The sequence below is a fragment of the Galeopterus variegatus genome, unplaced genomic scaffold (assembly GCF_000696425.1).
Source record: "Galeopterus variegatus unplaced genomic scaffold, G_variegatus-3.0.2 Scaffold245, whole genome shotgun sequence".
Taxonomy (NCBI): domain Eukaryota; kingdom Metazoa; phylum Chordata; class Mammalia; order Dermoptera; family Cynocephalidae; genus Galeopterus; species Galeopterus variegatus.
The window spans coordinates 800,153-812,092 of record NW_007726356.1 but is presented as its reverse complement, the minus strand read 5'-3'; the positions used below and the strand labels follow the sequence as shown (position 1 = coordinate 812,092).

The window sequence follows — 11,940 nt, the reverse complement described above, 5'->3', positions numbered from 1 at the left end:
TCCGAACCCTCGGCGGGAGCGCCGCCGCACTCCTAAGCGGCGCACTCTCCAGTGTGCCACCGGGCCGGCCCTCTTTGCCATTCTTGAATCCTACAAGCTTTCAGAAGGAGAAGTAATCAAACTACATTTTAAAAACACGAAACAAAAAAACCCACCTAAATCCCAGGGGAAAAAATGTGTTCACCATTCCAGGAAAATTGTAAATGCAAGTTTGTGGCCTTTAATCTGATTTATACATGGAAGGATTTATCTGTTGGGCCAAGAGAGTTCAAACTCTGCTGAAATCCAGCAAGTTGGCCTCCCATAGATAACTGAAAGGGCTGGAGCCAGGGAGGATGCTTAGTTAGTTTCAAAACAGAAGACAGTGATGAAGAGAGGGGACAAGGAACTTCAAGTACTCCCCTAACATCTGATTCAAGTCAGGGGAGTAAACAGAAAACAGAAGTAGTGCAAGTATAATAAACATTAACAAAAATAAAATATTTTAGATGTTAGGAAGGGAGGTTTGGTTGGTGCAGACCTCGCCCCTCCACTCAGAGACATGCCCAGCCTCACTTCAGTGGCTCTGGTGACCCTGAACGTGAGGGTCAGTGACTCCTGAGGATGGGAGGAGGATGGGCTCAGTGGACTAGAGATGACCCCTGGCTTGGCAAAGCAAAGCTGAGCAGGCTTTCCATGCTCCAGAGGCGGGCGGTGGAAGACCTGCTGATCAGACACATTACCTTCAAGTCCCATGGTTTTGTGTTTAAAGGGGCTTAGAGTCTGTGGTCCTGCATTTGAAGAAAACTTGAAGGATTGGCAAAAGTAAAGGAAGTCTGATTAAAGATGGAAAAAATCAGAGATGCACTAGCTAAGGTGAGAATGTAAAAATGAAACAGTTGCTTATTCAGTGGCGGGGGAGGGGGGAACCAATTGCAGAAGTTTATTCAATGGGAGAATATTGTGGAAGATGGAACACATAAAATAATCTGGTCTGGTGTGGGAATTATAAGAAATTGAATTATAAGAAAGGGAATTAAGAATTTCACAATTGTCACCTAAGTTCCAAAACACTCCGTTTTAGTTAGATAGGGGAGATTTAATTATCACCATCTTTTAGATGCCAGTGAGGATCAGTAAAGCAGTTTGGACTGCCTGGCGATGGAAAGGGAGAGGGGCATGCTCTATCCCAGGGATGGCTCAGGGGGACAAGCTGAGGCCCCATCTTCTGGAAGCACAATGGCAATGAACAATTTTTGAGCTGCTTTGTGAAAAGAAAGTTTCAAGACCCAAATCATAAAGCCCGAATGCTTTCCAAGGGCACCTTGCAACCCTGTGGTTTGTAACCTGGTGTAGAACTGACTTTGTCCACGGGAGGGCTGGCACGTAGCAACTCGAGATTAATTTATGATTATTAAATATCATTGAAAATTTCTGCCCTAAAGGCAGTGTATGGAAGAAATGAGTTGGTTTTATACTTTCCTCTGTATGTGTATTTCAAGAAAAGCAATTCTTTGGTAAATAACTAACATTTATAGCAGGACCTGAGTAAATCTGATTCCCTTCTAACCATAACTTTGCCAGTAAGTAAGGGAGTATTTGAATTCTTCAGAAAATCTGCCAGACTTTACTGGGTCCATTTGGATCTTGCCAAGGCTCAGAAATATGATAAAGGCTCAGAATGAGAAACCAGAAGAGGGGGTTAAAATCCAACCCCCAAATCCAATCATCTTCAAACAAAAGACTGAACAGTAATATGCAGGATCAATTTCATTGGGACAAACAACTTATTTTGATTACTTCTATTCAGTGACATCCAAAAGAATGAATCATGCCCTTATTCTAACAATAGTGAAAGCACTACAGGGACGTCTTGGGAAGGAGCTCAGATTCTTGTGATTTCTTGGCATGTCATATTCACATTCAGTCTTACACAATTTCCTAGAGGGTGAGGTAGGCGAGAACGGCGAGGAAAGGGGAGGAAGGAAAGCAGTCATCAACCGAGTGCAATATTCTTCCCCTGTGGGACGTGTCTCTGACATGCTCCTCCAGGAACAGTGAGTGTGCCGCTCTGAAAATGAGTGTCCAGAACTATCTATAGTCTGATTCTTATGTGAGCAAAGTGAGCCAGCCAGATGTTTCCTTTTCAGATGCCCAAATTTGTCCATGCTGACTGTCGTCCAAGATTTCACATTTTTATTTTATGAATTTTTAATAGCTACAGACCGTTGACTATTAGCAGAAATGGTTCCTGATTACTATACACAAGAGGGCCCAGGAAACAGAAAGGATGTTTGCTGGATCATTACACTGAGGAGTCATGGTGAGGGAATGTTTGCTTTGGATAGTGGTTTATCATAGGACACTGGATCTGTTTTCAATTGTTCAAGCGGGGTCAAATGATGTTTTTTTTTTTTTTTCCTTTTTGTCTTTTTTCGTGACCGGCAACGGATCACAACCCTCAGTGTCGCGCCCGTACCGTACTGGGACCGGCAACGGGATCGCAACCCTCGGTGTTGCGCCCGCACCTCGCTCAGCCAGTGAGCGGCCGGTCTGTACGTGGGATCCGAACCCTTGTCGGGAGTGCCGCTGCGCTCCCAAGCGGCACACTGTAGCAGTGCGCCACCGGGCCGGCCCGATGGGTTTTGAACCACTGCCACCATGCCTAGAACAGTGTTTAGCAGTTCACAAGGAAGAAAAAAGTCTTGGATAAATGGTGTGGAAGGTGGGGGGAATGCCATTCAATTACAGAATTAAGAGATAGCCCTATTATATATACCTAGACTAAAAAGAATTTTGACAAAGTCATAGCTTTTAAAGTCCTAATAATTATCTTAGTTATAGAAAAAAAACCCCAAAACAAAACAAAAAACCCCAAACACTCTGTTATCCCCAAATACCTGTCTGGTCAAATAGCTAGTATTACCCTTCTGGATGGGCCAAAGTTCATTTAGCCTGTGACTGAAATTAAAAGGGCATCCTTCAGTTTGGGCTTAAAGGACGGGGAGAGACAGAGCAAGCAGTGGAGTCTTGGCTTTGGTAGTTATTAGTGGTGCGACTTGAGCTAATTGCCGACCTCTCTGGGCCAGAGTTTTCACAGCTCTGAATCAAAACCACTACTGGTTTCACAGGGATAACGTCAGCATGATGTGTAATGGGGTGGCAAAATGACACATGGTAGCTAGGAGATGAGAGGTGGCACCATGCAGCAGGACGGCAGCTCCACTGGCCCCCAGCTACCAGCTCTCGGTGACCACGTAGGAAGGGCAGATTCTCTTTAAGCCTCTGTGGCCTGATGGGACGACGCCTGCTTCCTGGGGTGCTGTGGCTGTCCACACGAGGTGCCTAGCACAGTTCCTGGCAGACTGGAGGTCGTCACCACAGGCCAGCGTCCTGACCTGCAAGCCCCTGCTCAATCTTAAATAAAATCTGGAAGAATCCTCGTTAGGGAACACAAGTATCTTAAGCAGTGAAGAATTTAAGTGTATGCGTAGTAAAGGTGAGGACATGTCATTACTGAGTCTTAACTGCAATAATGAAGGTGTGATTGGGGCTCATATGACCTACTTGGAGAGCAATGAAAACTGACCAAAAAGCTGAGAGAGAGAATTGTATAAACCTGTTCTGGAGAAAAATGACAAATGGCAGAAATGTAGCACAATGGGGTCTTGACATGAAAAGTGAGATTAGTTAGGACAGAGGTCAATTTTCGGTTTAAAAGGAATGATATTGTTATTTTCCTAAGGCCAGCTGGGAAATCCAAGACATTCACAACACACAAAGTCATACCAAAAGACCAAAATAACACTGTTACCAAAGCTCAAGTTTATGGGTTTCTTTGTTAAACTAGTCTCTCTTATTTCACTTTCTGGAGTTTTCTTTTTCAGAAATGATGAAGATATAACACGTGGTTGTGGCTAGAGCTTATTACAGCTCCCACTTCTTAGCTAAAAACACACACAAACACCACACATACCTTGTTTTAATGTAATTTCATTTAAGTGGTCTCTTACGTTTCTCATCATAACCAGGACTTTAGTGTTTTAGTAAAAAAGACTTACAAAACAACAGCAACAACAACAAAATCCCGCATGTTGACTCCTGGCAGTGAAGCACAGGACAAAGTCCTGTGGGCCTGGCCTGGCCTAACTCAGAGACAGCTGGAGGAAGGGTCTTCAGGGAAAGGAAGCTCATAGAGAAGGCCCTGAAGGTGCTGGCAAGAGGAAGGCTTCTGAGGGAGGAATGCATCTCGAGAATATGGGGAGGATCTACGGAGTGTCTGATCTATGGGGTGGGGAAAGCAGCCCCAAGCCTTTCAAACTTCCGCTTGGGGGTTGTCCAGGGAGGAGGGTTTTTTCTTTATGATGGGGAATTAGGACAGTAGCCAGCAAGTGTGGCTGTAGCACTGAGGGATGGACGTGAATAAGACCAAGAGTCCCCAGCTCTGGGCTGCCTAAGACAGCTCATGTCAGGCCCTACCTGGTACTGTGCAGGCCTCGAGCCAACAAGTGGCCTAATTTCTGCTGCCCTGTCCTTCCTGGGACTCACAGGACCCTCTGAATTAGGCAGTCTGTCCCATCTCTATGTGTCTTTCCAGTGCATGGGAGACTAATACACCTGCTGTGCCACAGTCAAGTGTGATGGGTTGAATTATGGTCCCCTCCCACCCCCCCGGGCCCCAAATATACTGAAGTCCTAACCCTGGGCAGCTGTGGCAGTGACTTTATTTGGAAATAGGGTCTTTGCTGCGTAATCAAGTTAAGATGAGGTCATTATGGTGGGTCTGAATCCAATATGACTGGTGGACTTAAAAGAAGGGGAGAAGGCCATGTGAACACATAGACACCCAGGGAGAATGCTATGTGACCAGAAGAAGAGATGGGAGTGATGCAGCTGCACGCTGAGGACATCAGGGATTGGTGGCCACTACCAGCTGCTAGGAAGAAGCAAGGAAGGATTCCACCCAGAGTCTCAGAGGAAGCATGGCCCAGCTGACACTGTGACTTTGGACTTCTGCCTCCAGAACTTCAGGAGAACAAATTTTTGTTGTTTTAAGTCTCCCAGTTTGTGATTCTTTCTTATGGCAGCCCTAGGAAATGAAAACACTGAGATACTTCTATCACATGATGCTAACTCTGTACCAGGAGATATGTATTGGAAAGGTAGCAAGTTATTCTTTTAAAATTACAGCAGATAATTGGCTGTAATTCTGGAAAATGAACAATGATTTTATACGGTTCCTTTGTTATGGCCACACATGCTCTAAAAAAATATATATTCAGAGATGACATGATCTGACTTTCACAGGACTCAAGTCCAGGTAAGGGCCTGAGTCCAGAACATCTAACGCATATCCACACCCAGGCGTGGACCCAAGTCATGGGAAGTCATTAGGTAGGAATTTGTAGTAACCAGTGAAGGAAATTACTTATCAGATCACTTTCACAATAAATATCTGAAAGGCAAACAAAACAAAAAAAGGATTTGAACTGAAAGAAAAAAAGAACGAAAAGAAAGACAAAGTAAAAACACAACAGCCTACCTGAAATTGGGTCTTGGGAGAGTCTCATTCACTTAGAATAAGCCTTTAACTTGCTCTGTTTCTGTATCAAGATCTATATCATAAAAGCAGGGCCGAGTGGGCAGTCCTGGCATCGTGCTCATCTGGAGGAGAAAACAAAGCGTCATACTTAGCAAATGCTACAAAGTGATCACATGAATATCGTACATCTGGTGACACAAATTAGCCATATAATTCAATACAGCCTCAGACAACTTTAGGTTATATATACATGTATCTCTTTAAATTTACCATCTGCTTTTTCAATCTTTTTTCTTTATTTGGGAAGCTGGCGGATACAGGGATCCAGCTGCGCACTGTGGTGTTATTGGGCCACACTGTATCAGCACCGCACCCTGACTGACTGAGCTAACTGGCCAGTGTGCTTTTTCACTCTTTGTTTAAGGAAATGAAGTAGAAAAGGCAAATGCCAACTTCCTGAACATTTAGACCATCTGCCTGACCCCACGGTCTCACAGCATGCCATAGCTACAAAGCAGTGACTTTCTAAACCTTTCCTTCTGAATCATGTCTTTGTGCTGAATCCCAATAAAGATGAGCCCCTCTGATGAAGTGGGGGGCAGGTGTGGGTGGAGTGAACAGTGGGCTCCTCACCCCCAAGACACATTTGTGTAAAACCTACAGCTTCTGGAGCAGTTTGAGAATGCCTGTTCTCCAGGGCCGGCCCCGTGGCGCACTCAGGAGAGTGCGGCACTGGGAGTGCAGCGACGCTCCTGCCGCAGATTCGGATCCTATATAGGAATGGCCGGTGTGCTCACTGGCTGAGCGTGGTGCGGGCGACACCACACCAAGGGTTGCAATCCCCTTACCGGTCAAAAAAAGACAGAAAAAAAAAAAAAAAAAGAATGCCTGTTCTCCAGATACCAATTATCCTGGCCTGCCTTAATAGCAGTAATTAATGTGTACCAAACTTGTTTTGTGCTAGGCACTGTGCTAAGTGCTTTACCTATTTTATCCTCTCAACAACCTGCAAGGTGGATACTTTTGTTATATACATTTTACAAGGGAGGAAACTGAGGTTTAGAGGGGTAAGTCACTTGCTTGAAGTTGCACAGGTAAGTGGCAAAGCAGACAATTTGACCTTATGTCTGTAATCTCAAATTACTCATTTCACCATGACTGTACCACTGCCACCACTTATGCCACCTCTGTAGCAGTTTGAGGGCATTATAAGGATGGTGTCATTAAGTTCTCCCAGCACTCTACGAAACAGGTGCTAATTTTAGCCTCACTTTATAGGTGAGGACAGAAGACATTTAGGCACCCAGGCAGGCAGGTGCTCAAGGACACACGACTGGTTAGTGGTGGAGACAGGATTAAAACCAGGTCCTAGCTGCTTTGCTGCACTGAGTCTAGTGAGAGATCTTCAAAGTTGCTTTGTTCACCTGCATCAGCAACCCCTGGTGCACCCCCCTGCTGCTCCTCACACTCTGAAACGCTGCTCTAGGATACAGACTGCGGCTCCCGCCCTTGCCATTTCCTACTGTGCTTTAATAGTGCGCACCATACAAACGTGCTGGGTCCAGGTGTCGGGGGAGACACCGGGGCCCTGCTAGGCCTGCTCTTAAAGCAGATGAGTGCCGTGTCACGACAACTCCTGCCTGCCCCGCCAACAATGCCCGTCATGAGATGAAGCTGAGAAGCAGCCAGTTGCTAGCAGCAGCCAGCGTCTGCCCGCTTCTTCCCACAGGCAGGAGGTTCTCAGCAGAAAAGGAACCTCGATAAGGCCCACAGAAGAGAACTCAGCTCTCTCATTCCCCACTTGCTTTCTGCAGGGACATGGGATTTCCCTCATCACCATCCTCTCCTCCTCCCAGGGTGTTTAGAGACTCTTGCTACTCAAGGGTGGGGTGGGGGCGCTAGAGTGTCTGCGGACCAGTAGTGCAGGCATCACCTGAGAGCCTGTTAGAAATTCAGAATCTGAGACCCCACCCCAGACCTGCTGGATCAGAATCTGCAATTGGAACACATCACCAGGGGATTCAGCTAAACACTGCAGTTGAGAAGCGCTGACTTGGCTGATGTGGAAGAGAAAGCTCCCTGGGGAAGGGGAGAGAAAACCCCTGCCGGTGCTACTTTTCCTTCTGGCCCCAGCAGCGGGTGGGAGAACTCTGTGCACCTGCTGGCCTCAGTAACCAACCCCTTCCCTGCCCAGCCGGCACTCAAAGAGAGGGAATGGGGAGTGTAGGGGGTGGGTGAGGCGTAGCTGAATACATAAAACACTGTGATGTATGGTGGCTGGCGCCTGTCCTGTTAATTGCACAGGACTATCCTTCAGGTATATGATGGGCTGGAAAGGCTTCTGAGGCCTGCCTGGAATTTAAGTACCGTTCATAACATGCCTATGAGAAAATGCATTCTGGGTTCCAAACAATTAACTACAACTAATTTTTTGGCACACACCTGCTTGTAGGTGGGGACTTCCTGTATTTTAAAACTTTAGGCATGTAGATGGCCACCTGAAGTCAATATTCCTAGCAAGGCGATAACTTTTTCTCTAGTTACTACTACTCTGGCTGCACATCACTGAGGAGACCCTAGAAAGAAAACCACACTTACCACTTTGGTGCTGGGACATCAAACACAAGGGTGTCTGTCATTGGAGAGAATGGTGCATATTTTTTTTCAGTTGCTTGGGTTACAACTCACGCCAGGTACTCTACAGCAATTTTCCTGCCTAAATGAATTCTAGAGCATCTTTTGGCATTTACAGAAGGCATTTTAAGATGCCTCTATAATGTGTGTGGTGCTTCTAATGAATCTGGAAAAAGGAACAGCATTTTATAGTCCAAAGGAAAGAAATCAATGATCAGAGGGGAGTATGGAATTCTGGTCAAGATGGCAGAATAGACAGTCCCCAGCATCACTCTCCTCCACAAATCAACCAATTTACAACTATATAAAAGCAACAACAGCCAAGCTGAGGCCACTAAGCTCAGGGGAAGAGGAGGAGAGACCTTTGGAGTACATGAAGGCGGGAGAAGCCACACTGAGAGAAAGAAAAAACTGCTCCAACCATTTCCAGCTGCGGCCACTTTAAGACTGAAGCTGCGGGCCGGCCAGTGGCTCACTCGGGAGAGTGCGGTGCTGATAACACCAGGGCCCCGGGTTCAGATCCCATATAGGGATGGCCGGTTAGCTCACTGGCTGAGCGTGGTGCTGACAACACCAAGTCAAGAGTTAAGATCCCCTTACCGGTCATATTTAAAAAAAATAAATAAATAAGACTGAAGCTGCGGGCCGGCCAGTGGCTCACTCGGGAGAGTGCGGTGCTGATAGCCCCAGGGCCCCGGGTTCAGATCCCATATAGGGATGGCCGGTTAGCTCACTGGCTGAGCGTGGTGCTGACAACACCAAGTCAAGAGTTAAGATCCCCTTACCGGTCATATTTAAAAAAAATAAATAAATAAGACTGAAGCTGCTGAGTGCATGGAGCAGGAGCCAGCAAAAGCTGCAGCTGTGCCCTTCGGATGAAGGTGCTTGGAGGTGGCAGGAAACAAAGAGGGCCTTGGTGGCTTCCAGGCCAGCAAGACCACTAATAGGGTTCCCGTGGACCCACATAGGAGCAAGGAGCCACAACAACTGGAAAAAGGAGCCAATCAGAGGCTGGTGAGTCATCACAAGGGACCAGTGCACAGCCCATCTCATGGGAAGTGTTTGGAGCATGGGCAATGGGGGAGACAGGCCCACCGGGAGAGCACTGGGGCACAGCAAGGACAGCTGATCAGCACCCCAATCAGCAAAGGACCACTCAGAGGGGACTGCTCAGAAATATAGAATTGCATGGGGTGCAGTTTGATGAAAAGACTCAGACCCAGATCAGAGTTTCTATACAACACAGGTGCACCAGGTCTTTGGAGAGCTGGAAGTACCTATGAAGTCAACCATTAAAACCTGAGCTGCAGAAAAAGCCTTCCCTAGGGAATCAGCAGCAAAGCAGCAATTTAGCTCAACCATACAGCTCAAGTACTGCTCCCCACAGGAAGGTCCCCCCTTCTAGAAGTAAGCAAAGGACAAAAAATTAGTTCTGGCCCAGGCATAATGCCAGCACCTAGGGTCCCACCCAGGGACCTGAGGCATGGATCTGGGGACCAGACACCCCCTCCCACAACCAGGCACACCACAGTGCCTCAGGGACCCCCCTGGGAACCTGAGGTATGGAGCTGAGGACTGGACCCCCCCGCCCAACCAGGAACACTGCCAGCGCCTTGGGGTCCGACCAGGGACCTGAGGCATGGAGCTGGGAACTGGACCACCCTCCCACAGCCAGGCACACTGTCAATGCCTCGGGGGCCCCCTGAGGCATGGAGACCCCCAGGGACCTGAGGCATGGAGCCAGGAACCAGACACCCTCCCACAACCAGGCACCCTGCCAGTGCCACGGAGCATGCCATAAACATCACCTCCATGTGGGTGGCCCACCACAGCCACCATAATAACCATGGCTGCCGTGAAAGTGGCTAGGGGTCACAGCCACCACGTAGATGGTCCACCAGCCACTGGAGTGCATTGACACAAGGAGAGTCACCAGCAGAGACCAAAGTAGAGAAGAGGATGTCCTTCTCCACAAAGCCCCTTCCAGAGTGACAGAAGAAGCATCTGCTCTACAATAATATTGGGGGACCTGAACACACCTCTCAGCATTGGACAGATCATCTAGGCAACAAATCAACAGAGTAACCATTATTTATTCAGAAGGAGAAAATAAATCTAGGGTAATTGGGGGGGAGGAGGAGGAAGAGGGGGAGAGATTGGACAAGGGCCATAAAGAATAAATATGATTTTGGGCTGGCCCCGTGGCGCACTCAGGAGAGTGCGGCGCTGGGAGTGCAGTGATGCTCCCGCCGCGGGTTCGGATCCTATATGGGAATTGCCGTTGCGCTCACTGGCTGAGCGCGGTGCGGTTGACACCAAGCCAAGGGTTGCGATTCCCTTACCGGTCACGAAAAAGACAAAAAAAAAAAAAAGAATAAGTATGATTTGTAACAATATATATGGAAGTAATATTGATTTGATCAACATATGTCAATGCTGAACCCCCAAAATATGTATAATCAATTATGATTCAATAAAAATTAAAAACCAAACAAATGAAAATGATCATATTTGGCTACAGTGATGCTGCCCCATTTCTTAAGTCTCTAGGTCAAAGGCATGATTTACTAGCAAGAATGTCACCTAGATGCTCTGGCTACTGCTTCTGAGGCTGCAACACCATTCATTCTAGGGCAGAATTCAGTATGAGGAAGGTTAAGTGTAAACTCACCTGGGCTGACAGAACCCAAGAAGAACTCTGAAGGCTTGTATATGAGTCCGTCTGCCCAAAGCTACAGATGGAAGATTCTACTGTAGATAACACAGTCCTACAGCATGTTTATTTACATGCTATTTTTATAGACACGAAAACTCAACTCTCCCCTGTTAACTTTCAGCTGATAAAAGACCAAGACCAACAAAGGCAGAGTATGATTTGTGCAGTTCCTGGAGTGGTATCCACTAGCAACGATAAATCAGAACATGTATCTTTGGGTCATTCTGATTCTGCCACAAAACTGGGAGCTAAAACTAGCCAAAATATTAAATGGTAGCAAGTGTGAAATGTCCTTCCTCTATTTTCAGCTTACTTCTCTCAAGTGAGTTCAATCAGAAGACTCCCATGTTCCCTTCCAATGATACAACACTCACTTCCAAGAAGCATGATTACTTATTTGGGATAAGCAACAAGAGAAATCACAAAGAATCTGTAGAGCCGAGAGACTCCCTGACCTGGGAATAAACAGCCATCTCCAATAAGTCTACTTTCAAAATAAAACTTCTCCTGCTGAGCAAACACAACATGGAATTCTGCTAACAACACCTTATACATTCACATCAAATTCTCTCCCAATAAAAAACTTATCAAAGGATTGTAACCCCCCAGACAAGAGTCAATACAGCACTACAGGAAAAAAAGAATCCAGACAGCCCTTGGGAGGTGACCTCTGGCCACACGCCTGGGTCAGTGGCGATCTACGTTGACTTTATGTGTGTGCCCTCTAAGGAGGCCTCCTGCTTAAAATAACTAAGAAGCCACTAAATTGTACTTGTCATGCTTCATTAATGAATTCTTTTACAAAGGCTGAAAAACATGAGCTTTTGCCCTTCGTGGCCCTAATTTTAACTACAATAAATCTTCCAAATCTTTTCTGATTTTGGATTAACATTATTTTGGAAAAATGATGAGTTCTATCAATAGCCTTTATGAACATACATTAAAGATCAGTAAAGAAAAAATAGTCATAAATTTAAAACTAGTCTTTAAGAAGCAAAAGAATATTCTTGACATGAGTAGAAAAATTACTAAAAATTCTGTTTCATAAAGTGACAGAATCATAGTTTCT

The 11,940-nt window shown here is 46.2% G+C and overlaps 1 protein-coding gene across 1 annotated transcript in view; it reads right to left on the bottom strand.

The window, feature by feature from the left end:
* Positions 1–11,940, bottom strand: part of MTHFD1L (methylenetetrahydrofolate dehydrogenase (NADP+ dependent) 1-like) — a 180,215-nt gene that overhangs the window by 1,588 nt on the left and 166,687 nt on the right. Inside the window, exon 21 of the mRNA XM_008566485.1 lies at positions 5,522–5,643. Coding sequence (XP_008564707.1) covers positions 5,554–5,643 — 90 coding nt within the window. The 3' untranslated portion in view covers positions 5,522–5,553. The remainder of the gene's footprint in view (positions 1–5,521; positions 5,644–11,940) is intronic.